This window comes from Agelaius tricolor, unplaced genomic scaffold, assembly GCF_023055355.1.
Source record: "Agelaius tricolor isolate 1412-34295 unplaced genomic scaffold, bAgeTri1.0.p SCAF_31, whole genome shotgun sequence".
In the NCBI taxonomy this organism is placed as follows: Eukaryota; Metazoa; Chordata; class Aves; order Passeriformes; family Icteridae; genus Agelaius; species Agelaius tricolor.
In genome coordinates, this window is record NW_027269291.1 from 3,257,689 (window position 1) to 3,275,719 (window position 18,031).

The following is an 18,031-nucleotide window of genomic DNA, read 5'->3' on the forward strand; positions in this document are numbered from 1 at the left end:
GAGCAGGGCTGAACTGGGATTGAACTGGGATGGTGGGGGTGGGAGCAGGGCTGAACTGGGAATGAACTGGGATTGAACTGGGATGGTGGGGGGGGGAGCAGGGCTGAACTGGGAATGAACTGGGATTGAACTGGGATGGTGGGAGTGGGAGCAGGGCTGAACTGGAAATGAACTGGGATTGAACTGGGATGGTGGGGGGGGGAGCAGGGCTGAACTGGGAATGAACTGGGATGGTGGGGGGGGGAGCAGGGCTGAACTGGGAATGAACTGGGATGGTGGGGGGGGAGCAGGGCTGAACTGGGAATGAACTGGGATGGTGGGGGGGGAGCAGGGCTGAACTGGGAATGAACTGGGATTGAACTGGGATGGTGGGGAGGGGTTTGCTGGCACAAACTGGTGTTGGTAATTTTAGAAGGCCCAAGGTCTAAGCTGGCTCACCTCAGAGCCTGCAGCAGGCAGGGATTTCAGGAGAGTCTTGACCCTAATCTAATTAGAGCAGCAGTGGGAAAGTGAGGAGTCCTAGAAACCCCTGAGTGGATTAAGAGGTTGAAACCTGCAAATTGCTCAAAGTGAGTGGTTTTTACCCAAATTGTGCAGAGCTGAGCTGTTCAGACAAAATCAAGCACATAGGGGAGTCCCTTTGCAGTGAGACAATTTAATCTGCTGCAATTCCAGATTTAATTCCTGTTTGGGAAGCTCAGTCTGCCTTCATCTGTGATCAGTGTTTGGTGATGAAGTTAATTTTATGGATTATTTTCTCCACTGTGGACTCTGAAGAATAAGAAGATGTAAAAGGGCTCACCAGGAATCCTGTTTGGGTGGAAAAATAAATGTCCCAGCACGGTGCCTTTGGGCCTGTTAATGCAGAATTGGGGAAAATCATTCAATTAGTGCTGATCAACCTTCTGCTGCAGCCCAGTCACTGCTTGTTTGTGGGGTTTGGGGTATTTTAGTGTTCCTTGGAGAGGGAGAATCCCATCCTGCAGGGGAGTTCTCAGCTGGGGTCATGGTGCCTGCTGCTCTTCCTGGTCCATGGGGAGCTGGATCCAGTTCTGAAACGATCAAAATCCACAAGCAAGGAGTGCCTGCTGTGGAAAAAATCCTTTTTGCAGCCTGATTCTGCTGAATCATCCACTCAGGGTCTTGGACAAGTGCAGGAGGAGCTGGGGGAACACTGGGAAAGGCTCTGGAGCTGCTCAGAGCTGAGATCTCTGTGCTGGGGAAGGCCCAGGGGTGAGGATCTGGCCAGGGGCAATCCCTGTTGCTGTGGGCAGGCTGGAGAGGGAGGAGCAGAAGTGGAGAATTTATCCCAAATCTCCCTGATTAAACCTCCCAAAGCCCTGCTAAAAGGATGAGGTGATCATGAACAGTCTGGGATTCCCATGGAGCAGGGAATTCTAATGGAAACAGAGACAACTTCCACAGTGAGTCACCCACAGAATTTGAAGTTTTATTTTCTCCTACAACAGGAATTTGAAAGTAAGAATTGTCCCCAAATTCTCTCATTTCCCAGCCTTTCCTGGTGTTGTGGTGCATGGACATGGTGCTGAATAAACCCTTGGACACCAATAAATGGCTTTGGGCTCAGGGGGAACCTTGTCTGTAGGCAGGGAGGGTGGGAGTGCTCTGAAATGCAGAATTTGGGATTCCTGACAGTGTTCAACTGCACTGGGCTCTTCTGCAGAGCTTTTCCCCAGCACAGCACTGTCAGATTTGTCTCATGGGAAGATCAGAAGTGCCTTGAAGCCCTTGGATCTTAACCCCTTAACTCCCTGGGTCCATCAGTATCCCTGGGAAGTGCATGAGCACAGGAGGGAATGTTCATCCTCATTTAGCTGAGTGCTGCTGTCAACATTCTGATAAATAATCTGCATTTATCCTGCATCAGGAACACCCTTTTCCCCCAATATTGGTGTTTCTGAAGGGCTTTTTCCATCCCTGCTCCTCAGGGTTCTCAACATTTGCCTTCTCTTTCGGGTGGCCTTCAAGTTGAAAATATTAAATTGAAATATTAAAGCACAGTGTCATTGTCCCTCCTGGCTGAGCACATCTGGCTCTGCCCTTGTAGGAGTGCAAAATACCTTTAGCATCAATGTTCTGATAAATAATCTGCATTTACCCTCCATCAGGAACACTTTTCCCCCCAATATTGATATTTCTGAAGGGCTTTTTTTCATCCCTGCTTCTCAGGGTGCTCAACATTTGCCTTCTCTTTTGGGTGGCCTTCAAGTTAAAAATATTAAATTGGAATATTAAAGCACATTGTGGTTGAACTCTTGTATTATCTTTGCAAAAACTCCAGATTTATAATTGTTCCCAAAGGGAACAAGACCTTGATGTCCTCCCACCCTCCTCTTGACCTCGTCTCTTTTGGGACACGATTGTTTGAATAACCAGAAACCATCAAATGCCATTGAAATCCCATTGAATTTTATCCATTATTGATGTCTTGGTGCACACTGGCAGCTTTCCATGGGCTGGAGCTTCCTGCATGCCCAGCCTGGGGCTGTGATGTGATCCCAGGGCAATCCTGGCAGTCCCAGCTGTGTCATTCCTCTGTCCCAATAAGAGCCCAGCAGTCCTGGGCGTGTGCTGGGTCCCCAGGGTGTGCCCTGGCCCAGGGAGCCACCAGGAGTGGCCTCAGTGTCATTGTCCCTGCTGGACATCTGGCACAGCTGGCTCTGCCCTTGTAGGAGTGCAAAATACCTTTAGCATCAATGTTCTGATAAATAATCTGCATTTATTTACCCTCCATCAGGAACACCCTTTTCCCTTAATATTGGTGTTTCTGAAGGGCTTTTTCCATCCCTGCTTCTCAGGATTCTCAACATTTGCCTTCTCTTTTGGGTGGCCTTCAAGTTAAAAATATTAAATTAAAATATTAAAGCACAGTGTCATTGTCCCTCCTGCCTGGTGTCATTGTCCCTGCTGGATAAGCACAGCTGGCTCTGCCACTTGTGGAAGTGCAAAAATCCTGGCATGGTTTGGGCTGGAAGGGACCTTAAAGCCCATCCACTCCCAGCCCTGCCACTGGCCCAGGTGGCTCCAAGCCCTGGGACACTTCCAGGGATCCAGGGGCAGCCTCAGCTTCTCTGGGAAACCCATCCCAGCCCTCCCCACCCTCTCAGGGAGGAATTTCCTCCCAATATCCCATCCAGCCTTGCCCTGTGGCAGTTGAACCCCATTCCCCCCTGTCCATCCTTCCTGTCCCCTTTCAGGTGCTGGCAGCCACTCTTGGGTCACCCTCAGCTTCTGGTCCCCAGGCTGGGCAATCCCAGCAGGGCTGGGATCCTCCTTGGGATCACTGTGGGAACCCAGGAATGGACTGGGCACTGAAATCAGTCTGGAGTGGGTGATGAGGGATGGCAGTGCCCACAGTGAGGGATGGATGGCACTGCCCTGATCCAGAGCTGGGAATGAGGATGGCACTGCCCACAGTGAGGGATGGATGGCACTGCCCTGATCCAGAGCTGGGAGTGAGGGATGGCACTGCCCTGATCCAGAGCTGGGAGTGAGGGATGGCACTGCCCTGATCCCAGAGCTGGGAATGAGGGATGGCACTGCCCACAGTGAGGGATGGCACTGCCCTGATCCAGAGCTGGGAATGAGGATGGCACTGCCCTGATCCAGAGCTGGGAATGAGGGATGGCACTGCCCACAGTGAGGGATGGATGGCACTGCCCATTTCTGGGAGCTGGTAATGAGGGATGGCACTGCCCTGATCCAGAGCTGGGAATGAGGATGGCACTGCCCTGATCCCAGAGCTGGGAATGAGGGATGGCACTGCCCTGATCCCAGAGCTGGGAATGAGGATGGCACTGCCCATTTCTGGGAGCTGGTAATGAGGGATGGCACTGCCTTGATCCCAGAGTGGGTGATGAGGGATGGCACTGCCCACAGTGAGGGATGGATGGCACTGCCCATTTCTGGGAGCTGGTAATGAGGATGGCACTGCCCTGATCCCAGAGCTGGGAATGAGGGATGGCACTGCCCTGATCCCAGAGCTGGGAATGAGGGATGGCACTGCCCTGATCCCAGAGCTGGGAATGAGGATGGCACTGCCCATTTCTGGGAGCTGGTAATGAGGGATGGCACTGCCTTGATCCCAGAGTGGGTGATGAGGGATGGCACTGCCCACAGTGAGGGATGGATGGCACTGCCCATTTCTGGGAGCTGGTAATGAGGATGGCACTGCCCTGATCCAGAGCTGGGAATGAGGGATGGCACTGCCCTGATCCCAGAGCTGGGAATGAGGATGGCAGTGCCCTGATCCCAGAGCTGTTAGTGAGGATGGCACTGCCCATTTCTGGGAGCTGGTAGTGAGGATGGCAGTGCCCATTTTTAGGAGCTGGTAGTGAGGATGGCAGTGCCCATTTCTGGGAGCTGGTAGTGAGGATGGCAGTGCCCATTTCTGGGAGCTGGTAGTGAGGATGGCAGTGCCCACTTTTAGGAGCTGGTAGTGAGGATGGCAGTGCCCATTTCTAGGAGCTGGTAATGAGGATGGCACTGCCCATTTTTAGGAGCTGGTAGTGAGGATGGCAGTGCCCGTTTCTGGGAGCTGGTGCTGAAGGTGTGCAGTGTTCAGTTCTCTCCTGTGCAGAGTCAGCCCAGCCCAGTCCCTGCTGGTGCTCCATGCCTGGCTCAGCTCCTGCCAGGCTCACTGGGGTGAGCAGTGCCCTGCTCTGGGTCAGGACCCACTCCAAGGTGGGAGGTTTCTGTTTCCCAGTGGCTCCATGGCCGTGTTTTGTTTCCATTTGGGAACTGCTGCCTCTGCACTTCCTTTCACAGTTCAGCTTTCAGCCAAATCACAAAGAAGTTTTGCTGTCCCAGTCCTTTTTTTTTGTTTTGTTTTTTTTTTCCTCCCCCCTTTGTTTTCCACGTCCCCTTTTTGTTCTAAATACCAATAACCTATAAAGTATTTCTTATTTCTGTTCCAGAATTTTCTCTTTCCTGGATGTGGTCACTCTGTGTCGTTGTGCTCAAGTTTCCAGGGTAAGAACCTTCCTCCTTCCTGGTGGATTTTAGCAGGGGGTTGGATTTGGGTGACAATCCTCCCTGCCCAGGGGATTGGGCCAGGGAGCTTTGTGCCACTCAGCTGGGTTATTTAGTGTCCCCTGGAGGTCCTGGAAAATTCCCATAGCACCAGTGAGAGGGAATTCCAAGCTGGAGTAGCATTTTCCAGTGTCCCAGGTACAAAGGGCAGGGGGCTGATGTTTCACCCAGAACTTTCCCCTCATTCTGGGTTTTACAGAAAGCTCACCCTGCTGAAATGTCCAGCATGGGATGAGCCCAAAATGGCATCCTGTGGGTTTTGGTGGAAGTTTTAATTCACAGAGATGCTGCACAGTCAATGAAAGTTCATTTTCTCCTTGGATGTAGTTGGAGTAAGCATGGAAATAAAGTGAGGGGTTGTTCTTGGATTAAACCAGCTTGGATTATTTGCTTGGGAGAATTCCTCCAGCTGGGCTGGAAGGTTCATTTTTCTGGAGCTGCCAGATTTATTCAGATTTATTTCTTTTTCCTGGTGACTCCCAGGGGAAGCAGCACAGCAGGGCAGGGTGGTGATCCAGGGAAGGTGTTGGAGTGTTGTCACCATCCTGCCTGGGTGGCACCTGCACAAACCATCAGTCCTGGCTCCAAACCTCAACCACCACTAATTTAATTACTCTAAGCACATTGGAATTAAAAAAAAAAAAAGCTTAAACATTGTTAATTGCATTAAGAAATTCCCCTGTGTGGTGTCTGGGCATTGCAGTTGTCACCTGAGCAGCACAGGTTGTGCAGGGAAGGAGCTCCCAGCTGAAATGCAGCAGAGCTGTGTTGGCAGAATGGGCTCTCAGGGATCCTTTGCCAATGTCAGGGTGTTCTCCTGGCCTGTCCCAGCTCCTGTTCCGTGGCACAGCACAGGCAGTTCCTGCAGGGATGTGCAGGAAGGTTCTGGAACGTTCCCTGCTCTGCCCATGGAATTATGCAGCCACTGGGGCGTTTCCCACTGCTTTTCTCCTGGCCATAAACATCAGCAGTGAGATTTAAACCCCAAGAAACTCAATTAATGCTGAGTTTTGTCATCTGTTGTAACTCTGCACTAACTCCTGCCCAGAACTGCTGCTCTGTGCTGGGGAGGAGCTCGGTGCAGGTGGGATTTGGATGGAAAATCCCCCTGTGTTTGCCCCTGGCTTTTGCACAGTGCTGCCTCCTGGCTCTTACAAGCTCCCCTTGTTTACCTTGGTGATGTAACTGAAACTTTAAATTCACCTGAGGACACAGCAACCATCTCTGAGTTCCTGCCTGTCCTTTGGAGCAGGAACCACGGGAGATTTTGGTGATTTAAACAAAACCCAAACCCTTTGGTGCTGCAGCTGTGGGGACTCACCTGTGCCCAGGTGTCCTCTGAGGTGCTGGGAAGGAAAGTCCAGCCAGAAATGTGAAATTCCTGCACCTCCCAAGGGAGTGGAAGCAGCCAGGGCACCTCTTCCCTGGCTGGAGGACTCAGAATTGTGAATTTTGAGGGCACCAAGCTCCTGGTGCCTGCTCAGTTCTCCCTGCTGGCTGCAATCACCTGTAGCTTCCCCACCTGGGACAAAATGTTATTTCTCCAAGGAACAAACTGTGATTAGGTCCTCACTGACCTTTTTTTATTTTCATATTAACCACACATTCACATTTTTTTTCCCCCCTGATAAAGGCATGGAATGTTCTGGCCCTGGATGGCAGTAACTGGCAGCGAATTGACCTGTTTGATTTCCAGAGGGATATTGAGGTATAATTAAGTGACATACAAACCCATTTTTTTTCTTGTTCAAATGTAATTACAGCCTAGAATGGATTAATACTCCCAGTGTAAACCTTTCTACCTTCCCTGGAGATAGAAATCATTAATTTCAGTTCTTCAGCTTGAGGGAGTTTTTCAAGCAATCCATTCAGCTTTTGAAAATGGACAGAATTCTGTATCCCTAGCAAGACTTAAAGGTTGTAATGAAAGGAAAGTAGTTTTTGTCTGTTCTGAAAACAGAAATTAGTAGAAAAGGGACTTTTTTGGGGGTAATTGTATGTCTCTGCTTGTATGGAAGAGAATTTAAGCTACTTCTCCTGGCACTCAGATCTCAGACCATAAGGGCTGAATGTCTGTTGAATCATGGCCTGAAATATTTGTATCTTTAATATCAAAAACTGAAATTGAAGTGAAGATGATTTGGGAAGGACAAGGTTCAAATTGTTCCTTAAAAAAAAAGAAGCTTTGGAGCTGCTCTGTTGTAGCTGAACCTGTGGGATGTGGATTCTGCAGCAGCAGTGGGGATGGAGGCTGAAAATTCAAATTGCCTTAATCAGGAAAATGGATGAGGAAACCCCCAATGCTTAAATCTTTTATCAGGAATTTTTTTTTACCCTGTTTAAAACACATTGGAAGAGGGAGATTGGGAATGTTTCACATTGGAGGCAAATGTGTGGCTTTAATTTGTGGGAGACAGAGGCATCAAACAGCTGCTGAGTAAAGGTTCCAACCTTGTGGGAAATCCAGCCCTGATTTTGTAGGGAAGTGTTAAAATAATCCCTTTGTGCAGCTGAGAGTCGGGGATGAGGAGCAGGAGGTGGCACTGTCACCTCAGCAGGCTCTGAGTGGCCTGGGGGAAGGAAATGGGGGATTTGGGGTCCTCATAATGAATCCCTCACCTCATAACGTGCCCTAAAAATCCCAGAACCATGGAATTGTTTTATTTAGAGTGGAGTTCTCAGGGTTCCTGATGTGTGGAGTGGCAGGAGGTGGAATTGAGCAGCTCAGCTGGGAATACAAACCAGGCTTTTCCCATCCCTCAGTGCTTTTGGGGTGGTTTCCATGTCCCTGCACATCAAACCCGTGTTCTTGCCTGAGCCCAGGCTTCCCTTCTGAAAACAAAATTTGTTGTAGCAGCTCACCTCAGAGTTCCTGCTGGGCATCCTCAGGCTCTGCTGTAACAAAGTTAAATCCATCAGTCCATGTAAATTTTTGATAGAAACACGTTTGGCTCCTCTAATTCAAGCAGAATTTATAGGCTTGATAGAATAGAATATAATAGAATTGAATATAGAATTGAATATAGACTATAGAAGTGAAAATGGAATAAAGAGATAAAATAAAATAAATAGAAGAGATTCTGGAAGGAAATCCTCATCTCACAGAGGTCCCAAATGCCAGTTAGTCCTGGAAGGACCAAGGGCTGCTCCTGCTCTGTGAGGAGCAGCCAAAGTGCAGGGGAAGGTTCTGAGTTTCTGGTGCAAATATTCTCCAGTGGTTTTTGCCCTTTGGTCCCAGGGGAAAGGTAAATCCTGGCTGTAATGGGGTCTTTGGGTCCAGATTTGAAATTAAAAACCATTTTCTGGATCTCTGGAGCACAAGTGTTTGAATCCCTTTTCCTGCAGGGGCAGAACTCGAGGGCTGGTTCTGCTCATCTGTGTTTTGAGTAGAAACTGGAGTTTATCCATGGGCTGTGCCTGGAAATCTGGGGTGTAGCTCCCTCACCTCCCTTGGGGAGTCTGTGATGAGCTCCAAAACGGAGGAAATTCCTCAAAATGCTTTGGCTGGTTTGCTTCAGGCGATTGCTCCTTGTCTCTCCATCTCCAGAAGCTGAATAATTCTCCCTCCCCTCCCTCAGCCCATCCCCATTGTTCTCCCCTTAGCCCCATTATTTTCCCTTCAATAACAAATTCATTGTTATTGTCCCTTCAATAACAAATTCAACCCCCCCAAAACCTTCTGGGGCTCTGGGGGGGTTCTCACGTGGCTGCTGTGCCTCCCCAGGGCCGAGTGGTGGAGAACATCTCCAAGAGATGTGGGGGATTCCTGCGCAAGCTGAGCCTGCGCGGCTGCCAGGGAGTGGGGGACAACGCCTTAAGGTACCGCTGCCAAAAAATCCGAATTTCCACATTTATCTCGGGATAAATGGCGAGAATTTATCCCCAGTTTGGAGCTGAGGCACTCAGGATGTCAAAACCTGGAGAGCAGTGACAGAGATTATTCGTTTCTTACTTAATTTCTCATTTAATTAATTTTTTTATTATTTTATTAATCATTTTATAGTTTAATTTGCCTTTTTTTTTTTCATTTAATTTCTTGGGGTTTATCTAAAAAATTGAATTATAAATAAAAAATTAAAATCAAAATTAAAAATTAACTTTATAAATATATCACTACATTTATATATAAATATATAAATATGTAAATGTAAAACATTAATATAAATAAAACTATAATAAAGTAATATATTGATATATTAATATATAATCATTAATATAAATAAAATTATAATAAAATAATGTATTTAATAATAAATATTAATATATTAATATAAATGTAATAATAATATAATACAAATTAATGTATTATATAATTAATATAAATTATATTAATTAATATAAATTAATTAAATTTAATATAAATACTATAGATACATCCAAAAATTAATATAAATTATAGAAATTAATTAATATAAATACTATATATTAATTAATTAATGTAAATACTAGATACATCAAAAATATAAATATATTAATTACTATAAGTAAATACATATATATGTATATATAAATATATATATATACATATATATAAGTGTATATATATTATATAAGTATATATAGATATATATTAATTACTATAAGTAAGTTAAAAAAGATTACATGAATAAACTAATAAATATAATTAATTAATAGAAATAGAAACATATCACTAAATTTAAATATATAAGTATATACCTATAAATGTATAAATATTTATTAATAAAAATAAACACTATTAGCATAAAATACTAAATTAAATAATAAATATAATTAATTCATAGAGATATTATAACTATTACAAATTTATAAATAATTTTTTTTTTTTAGTGACATATTTATAATATCTCAATTAATTTTCTTCTATATCTCAATAACATTTTCTTCTGGATTTTCTACTTTCTTGATTCTTTTCTTGATCTTAATCCTGATTTTCATCCTGATTTCCTTCTTGATTTTCTTGATTCCTTTCTTCTTTCTTCATTCTTTCGATTTTCCTGGTTTTCTTCTTGATTTCCTTCTTGATTTTCTGTTTTCTCCTTGAATCAGGTTTGTAAAACTTCATTCTGAATGTGTTACAAACCACCTGGAACTCCCAATGTTTTCCCTTTCCCTCACCCCAGGACCTTTGCCCAGAACTGCAGGAACATCGAAGTGTTGAACCTCAATGGTTGTACCAAGATCACGGACGCGTGAGTCAAACTCTTCCCTCTTCCCTGGCTGCCACAAAGCCAGGCCTGGGGCTGGGGGAGGTTTTCCATGGAATCATGGAATGGTTTGGGTTGGGAGGGACCTTAAATCCCATCCATTCCCACCCCTTCAGGGCAGGGCAGCTTCCACCATCCCAGGCTGCTCCAGGCCCTGTCCAGCCTGGCCTTGGCCCTGCCAGGGACCCAGGGGCAGCCCCAGCTGCTCTGGGCACCTGTGCTGGGTTTGCACCTCCATCCTCACCCCAGCCTGCCCATCCCATGGGATTTCTGTGGCCTGGCATGAATCCATTGCAGGAGTTGTCCTCCTGTGTCTCTTCCAGCACCTGCACCAGCCTCAGCAAGTTCTGCTCCAAACTCAGGCACCTGGATTTGGCTTCTTGCACCTCCATCACCAACCTGTCCCTGAAAGCACTCAGGTAGGAGCTGGCAGCAGGGATTTGTCCATGGAATTTTAGAACCATTAAGGCTGGAAAAGTCCTCTGAGATCCTCCAGCCATCCCAGCATTCCCTCTGGAGCTGGGCTCTGCCCGGTGTCCCCTGCTGGCCGTGGGGCCGCTCTGTGGCTCCCAGAAATGGGAACAGCAGAGCTTCTGGCTTGGAGCAGGATTTCTCCTGAGGCTTTCCATGTGTGTCCCTGTGTCCCCAGCGAGGGATGCCCGCTGCTGGAACAGCTCATCATCTCCTGGTGTGACCAAGTGACCAAGGACGGGATCCAGGCGCTGGTGCGGGGCTGCGGGGGGCTCCGGGCCCTGTCCCTCAAGGGCTGCACCCAGGTACAGCTGCAAAAGTGACAGTGGCCACAGCTGGGGTGGCCATTTGTCACTTTTGCCACTTGTCACAGTCCTGCTGCTCCTCAGGGTGTGGGCATGGAAATCCAGGGGTTTGGGTTCTTCCCTTCTCCAAAATCCCCACAGTGTTGGAGATCAGGTGCTGGGCTGGAAGTTCTTCAACAGCCCCAATGAGTGGGACAGGGAATAAATCACTTGTGGAGCTGGAGAATCTTTTTATCCCAGGTTTTCTTTTCCCACTGATCCTTTGGAGGAGGTCACTGTGATCCATGGGCACATCTGGGCTCAGGGGGGTTTCTTGGCAGTCCTTTCCTCTGCCTGCTCTGCTCCTGATGGGGTAAAAAGCAGGAACACTCCTGGTGCTGCTGCTCCTGTGCTGCCTTTCCCTCCTCCCCAGAGGAAATCCCCATTCCCTGCTGTCCCAGCTTCAATTCCTGGATCCCAGTGCTCCCAGTTCCCATCCCTGTGGTTTCTTTTCCAGCTGGAGGACGAGGCCCTCAAGTTCATTGGTGCCCACTGTCCTGAGCTGGTGACCCTGAACCTGCAGACCTGCCTGGTGAGTGCCCAGGATTCCCTCCAGGAATGTGCTCCATCCCCTGCCCACGGGACACTTGGCACCAGCAGCTCCTTGGTGGCACTTCAGGGGCACTGAGCCCCACACCTTTGCTGTGTCAGGGCGTTTCTCTCTTCCCTCTGAGCTGGAAAAATCCTTCCCATCAGGCTGGGCTGGTTCTGCCAGGCCTCTCCTCTGGTCCCCCTGCAGGTCTGAGCCTACAAAGACACTTCCTGTGCACAGAAAGGCCCTCAACCAGCTCTGCAGTGCCAAAAATGTGTGTTTATGCCAAAAAATAGATTTTTTTGGCATAAACACACACTTTTGGCGTGGGCTCTCTGTGTCATTACAGTCTGACACAGGGACAGGCATGGATGGACCCCCTGTGTCCAGGGGTGGGATTGGATGGACTCCCCATGTCCAGAGACAGGGATGGACAGACCCCCTGTGCTTAGGGATAGGGATGGACAGACCCCCTGTGTCCAGGGACAGGGATGGACAGACTCCCTGTGCCCAGGAACACAAATGGACAGACTCCCTGTGTCCAGGGACAGGGATGGATGCACCCCCTGTATCCAGGGGTGGGATTGGATGGACTGCCTATATCCAGGGACAGGGATGGACAGACTCCCTGTGTCCAGGGGCAGGGATGGACAGACTCCCTGTGCCCAGGAACACAAATGGACAGACTCCCTGTGCCCAGGAACACAAATGGACAGACTCCTTATGTCCAGGGATGGGATGGACAGACTCCCTGTGTCCAGGGATGGGATGGACAGACTCCCTGTGCCCAGCAACACAAATGGGCAGACTCCCTGTGTCCAGGGATGGGATGGACAGACTCCCTGTGTCTTCCCAAGCAGGAATTACAAAGCCCTACAAGACTCCCAGCACCTTCCCCCATCCCTCACTGGGTCCAGCTCCAAAACATTTCCCTCCAAATCCCTTCCCTGATATTCCCAAATCCAGCAAGGTTTATCCTCTTTCTGCTGCTTCTCCATAACAATTTTTGGGGCGAAACATTTCCGTAACAATTTTTGGGCCAAAAAGAGCTGGGATTTGGAACTGGGAGAGACAAATCCTACCTGGATTGAGGGAGCTGTGCTTTCCCTGGCAGCAAATCACAGATGATGGGCTCATCACCATCTGCAGGGGCTGCCACAAGCTGCAGTCCCTGTGTGCTTCTGGCTGCTCCAACATCACCGACGCCATCCTCAACGCCCTGGGACAGAACTGCCCACGCCTCCGGTGAGTTCTGCCAGCTCTGCCCCCATGGAACTCTCAGCAGAGCCTCCACGTGGTCTCTGAGCCATTTCACCACCCCACACACAAAGGTTTTCCCATTCTGAGCTTTTTTCCAGGTGTTTGGAACAGGGTGGTTGGGATTTTTTGGGTTGGCCCCAAATTTTGGGGGTTTAAAAGAGCTCCCAGCGTGGTCCCCACAGGGTCTGTGTGTGTCCATGAAGAAAGTTTGTGATGGGGTGAAGCTTTCCAGAGATGCAGGAACTCAACCAGGACAAATCCCATCCCAAATTCCAGAGGAGGAATTCCAGTTTTCAGCTTCTTTTTCCTACCTCTGTTGGGGTGAGGATTGAAGGCCCTTGAGGTGATAGTTCACATTCAGACTCAGGTGTTCATTGTTTATTATCAGTGTTACAGTCTCACAGCAGTGAGTTCTGCAGTCTCTCATTAGCAAGGCACAAAATGGCCAACAATCTCTTGTTACAAGGTCCTTTAAGACTGAACTATCCAATTAAGAAACAATACCCAAATTATTTTCCCTTTTAACCCAATAACTGATCACTCAAGGTCTGCACTGTGGACTTTCCTGTCCAGTACCACCCAAACCCATGAAGAAGAAGAAGAAGAAGAACCTGTCTCTATCCTAAAACCTCCATCTTGCTTCATATTTATTACTATATTCTAAAACCCCAAACTCTGATTTTCCACCCTGTGATGTTACACACTTCTAACCAAGTCTGCACCACAATCCCACTGCTATCAATCAATTTGGGCAGCCTCAGGTCAAATGCTGTGTTCTCCTGGCAGTCAGAATCTGTCAGCACAGAAAATCTAAAAATTCTCAGCATCCAGAACTCCATAGCAGAGCTTCTGGCTTGGAGCAGGATTTCTCCTGAGGCAAATGAGCTTTCCATTTGTGTCCAGCATGGAAAGAACTCCCAACATCAGAATTCCTTCTCATGAAGGTGTCAAACCCCAGAGCAGCTCCACGAGGGCGTGGGATGGAGACATCCCTGTGTCCCCTGGGCAGGGGTGGCACTGGGGGGGTCTCTGAGGTCATTCCCAGCCTCTCCTGGGCTCTGGGGGCTCCCCCATGGTTCTTTCCTTGTGTCCTGCAGAATACTGGAAGTGGCGCGGTGCTCCCAGCTGACCGACGTGGGCTTCACCACCCTGGCCAGGGTAAGAGCCCTGCTCCTCCTCCTCCTCCTTCCCCTCCTGCTTTTCCTTCCTTTTCCTGGCAAAAAAATAAAAAAAAAAATACCCCAGGAGGTTTGGGAAAACTTGGAATTTGAGCAGAAGCTTAAGGTCCAAAAATTGGGTTTTATGGGATCTTTGGCATCGTGCTGGCTCGCACACCTGGGAGGATTTGCATCCAAGCCACAGGAAATGTTAAATATTTTAGTTATAAACTTTACTGTTTTGTCTAAATTTAACTTCAATTACTCACCATGATTAAGAAACCCCTTAAATGAGTGAAATTTCCTTTATTATCCTTCAGAAACTTTGTAAGCTTTCCTTCCAGTTGTGCTATTTCATGGAGAAACACTTTAATTTTTAAAGCAAACTATGTTTGTGGTGGTTAATTCATATTTATATTCATATTTATATTTTATATTTTATTTTTATATTTTCTAATTTTCATAAATTTATTTATATTTATATTTTATACTGTATATATTTATGTGTTTTTATTATTTAATTTTTATTTTTATTTTTGATTGTGTGCTTACATTTCTATTTATTGTTTCTATATTTGTATTTATAATATTTGTATTTAATGTACTATTTCTATTTACAACATAATTTATTTCTATTATTTATAAATTTTATATATTTATGTTTGCTGTCTGGACTTCACACTCACCATGGGTGTTTGGAATTCTCTTTATTCTAGAATTGCCATGAGCTTGAAAAAATGGACCTGGAAGAGTGTGTCCAGGTAGGAATTCCACCTCAGGCTGTTTCTCTTGCAGCAGTGTGGAAAATTGGTGGAAAATTAAAGAGATTTTCTCCATATCAGAACTTAGTGTGGAATCCTGAGTGGAAGGAGTGGCTGGATTTGGAGAGGAGAATGTTGGGAATGAGGTTTTATCCTTGGTTTGGATTCCATGGGAATGCTGCTGTAAATAAGAAATATTTAATAGTGAGAGATCCTGGGTCAAATAATGGATTTGTGAGAGAAAATCCCAGATTTTTCTGGGAAAATCCCAGAGAAGAATCTTATCTTGCTAAAAATAAGGAGAGTTCCCCCTGATTTGGAAAAGCATGGGGAAAATTGTGAAACAGCAAAGATTTTGGGGGATTGAAATCAAAACTGGGCTGAAGCATTTCCAGGGAAAAGGGTGGAATTGACTCAAATTCCATGAAAAACCCTCCAAGCCCGAGGGTAGTGACAAAGGGAATGGGATTGGGATTCCTGGGAGCAGCTGGACCCCGTGTCTGGACAGAAATTTGGGATTTAAAGAGGGAATGACAGCAGCCCAGGCAGGAAGGGATTGGGAATGACCCTAAAAAGGGAGAAGCGAAGCTGAGCCAGGGCACAAATCCATCCCAGGCAGCTCCTGGGTTTGGGATTGGGAACCTTTGCAGGGAATTCCTTCTTCCTGAAGAAAACCAGGAGCTGGGCAATGTGTAGGGTGTTCAGAGGGAATCTGAGCCCTCCTTGTCCTTCCAGAGGAACATTTGGGACACATCTGGGAGCTGATCTCAGCCCCTTAGGGAAGTTCAAAACAATCCAGTGATGCCTCTGCATCCCAGTTCTCCAAGGGCAGGAGGGGATTTCCATGATTTCCATGAGGATTCCTGAGAGGCTGTGGGGAAATCTCATGGATTAAGGAAAATCCTGCAGTTTTGCTTAGGTAGAAGAGAAAAAAAACCCCAAATCCTTGTGCCCAGCACCAAAATTGAATGACTTTTCCTTCTTTTCCAGATTACAGACAGCACACTAATCCAGCTTTCCATACACTGTCCACGGCTGCAGGTCCTGGTGAGTATCCCAAGGGACACTTCCAGCATTTCCTTTCTCCAAACAAAGGGATTTTAAACACTCCCTGACTTCACAGTTGGAAGAATTCTGCTTCAAACCTGACCCTGAGGAGCCTCTTATCCCATCCCTGCTGCTTGCAGGAATCCCACCCCAGGCCCCCACAGGAAAAGGGTTGTGGGGATTCTGCCAGGAGCAGAATTCCAGGTGGGATCTGCCTGCACAGGAGCTGTCAGTCTGTCTGTCTGTCTGTAGGAGAGGAACCTGCAGGGCAGCCAGGAGCTGGAGTGCTCAGTGCCTCTGGGAAGCCTTTGGGGCTGAAACTGTGGGAATTTGGTTTCTGTCAGCCCTGGGGCTGTGCCATGAGGGATCCTGTCCTGGGAGGTGTGGGGATGTGGGTTCTGCAGTGCACTCATCCCTCAGGAAAGGCAGCTCCAGCTCCTGCCTCAGGCCCTGCTTCCTCCTCGAGGACTTTCCAGGTGAATCCCCCTGAAAATCCACACTGAGGGGAGGGGGCCATCGTGTTCCTGCTGCTCCTTGGCCCCAGGGCTGGGGTCCTTCCCATGGTGGGTGAGGCCTCAGGTGTGCCAAAGGTGGGTCCTTGCATAGCTCAGCTGGGCTGGAATTTCTGTGCCAGCCTGGGGGTCTGCACTCCCCTGGAACCGTGGAAGGGACCCTAAAGATGATCCTGTTCCCATGGGACACCTCCCACTACCCCAGGTGCTCCAATCCTGCCCAGCCTGGCCTTGAACACCTCAGGGATCCAGGGGCAGCCCCAGCTCCTGTGGGCACCCTGTGCCAGGGCCTGCCCACCCTCCCAGGCAGGAATTTCCCCCTCCAGCTGGAATTGTTCCCCTTTCCAGCACATCCCTGCTCAGAAACCCCCAGAACCCGGGAGTGGGCACAGCCCAGCCCAGCCCCACCAAACACTGACCATCCTCCCATATCCCCTGCGAGTTCTGGCTGGGCTGGGGCTGTCAGGAGCTGGGTTTAACCCCTGTGTGTGGGGACAGAGTTTAACCCTTCTGTTTGGGGACAGAGTTTAACCCTTCTGGGGACAGAGTTTAACCCTTCTGGGGACAGAGTTTAACCCTTCTGTTTGGGGACAGAGTTTAACCCTTCTGTGTGGGGACAGAGTTTAACCCTTCTGTTTGGGGACAGAGTTTAACCCTTCTGGGGACAGAGTTTAACCCTTCTGTCTCAGGACAGAGTTAAACCCCTGTGTTTGGGGACAGAGTTTAACCCCTCTGTGTTTGGGACAGAGTTTAACCCCTCTGTGTGGGGACAGAGTTTAACCCTTCTGTTTGGGGACAGAGTTTAACCCCTGTGTCTGGGGACAGAGTTTAACCCCTGTGTCTGGGGACAGAGTTTAACCCTTCTGTTTGGGGACAGAGTTTAACCCCTGTGTCTGGGGACAGAGTTTAACCCCTGTGTTTGGGGACAGAGTTTAACCCTTCTGTTTGGGGACAGAGTTTATCCCACTGCGAGCTGATCACGGACGATGGGATTCGTCACCTGGGCAACGGCGCCTGCGCCCACGACCGGCTGGAGGTGATCGAGCTGGACAACTGCCCCCTGATCACTGACGCCTCCCTGGAGCACCTCAAGAGCTGCCACAGCCTCGAGAGGATAGAACTGTACGACTGCCAGCAGATCACGCGGGCTGGGATCAAGAGACTCAGGGTGAGCTGGGATGGGGAGGAGCAGGAACGGGGAGGAGCTGGGATGGGGAGGATTCAGCCATGGGGAGGAGCTGGGATGGGGAGGAGCTGGGATGGAGAGGGTTTATCCACAGGGAGGAGCTGGGATGGAGAGGGTTTATCCACAGAGAGGAGCTGGGATGGAGAGGGTTTATCCACAGGGAGGAGCTGGGATGGAGAGGGTTTATCCACAGAGAGGAGCCGGGATGAGGAGGAGCTGGGATAGGAAGGGTTTATCCATGGGCAGGAGCTGGGATGGGGAAGGTTTATTCACAGGGAGGAGCTGGGATGGAGAGGGTTTATCCATAAGGAAGGGCTGGGATGGAGAGGGTTTATCCATAGGGAGGACCTGAGATTGTGGAGGTTTATCCATGGGGAGGAGCTGGGATGGGGAGGAGGTGGGATAGGAAGGGTTTATCCATAAGGAGGAGCTGGAATAGGAAGGGTTCATCCATAAGGAGGAGCTGGGATGGAGAGAGTTTATCCATAAGGAGGAGCTGGGATGGAGAGGGTTTATCCATGGG

General features: G+C 48.3%; 1 protein-coding gene across 4 annotated transcripts in view; it reads left to right on the forward strand.

Moving 5' to 3' along the window:
• FBXL20 (F-box and leucine rich repeat protein 20) overlaps positions 1-18,031 on the forward strand; it is a 41,890-nt gene that overhangs the window by 20,984 nt on the left and 2,875 nt on the right. For 3 of the 4 annotated variants that reach the window (XR_011682919.1, XM_071450559.1, XM_071450557.1), the window contains exons 3-14: positions 4,938-4,992; positions 6,686-6,760; positions 8,777-8,871; positions 10,155-10,223; positions 10,562-10,657; positions 10,888-11,014; positions 11,511-11,585; positions 12,700-12,830; positions 13,943-14,003; positions 14,719-14,763; positions 15,754-15,810; positions 17,278-17,490. Coding sequence is in view for 3 of the 4 variants with exons in the window: in XM_071450559.1 (XP_071306660.1) it covers positions 4,938-4,992; positions 6,686-6,760; positions 8,777-8,871; positions 10,155-10,223; positions 10,562-10,657; positions 10,888-11,014; positions 11,511-11,585; positions 12,700-12,830; positions 13,943-14,003; positions 14,719-14,763; positions 15,754-15,810; positions 17,278-17,490 (1,099 nt within the window). In the remaining variant the exon portion in view is untranslated. The remainder of the gene's footprint in view (positions 1-4,937; positions 4,993-6,685; positions 6,761-8,776; positions 8,872-10,154; positions 10,224-10,561; positions 10,658-10,887; positions 11,015-11,510; positions 11,586-12,699; positions 12,831-13,942; positions 14,004-14,718; positions 14,764-15,753; positions 15,811-17,277; positions 17,491-18,031) is intronic. The other variant, XM_071450560.1, reaches the window with a different exon arrangement.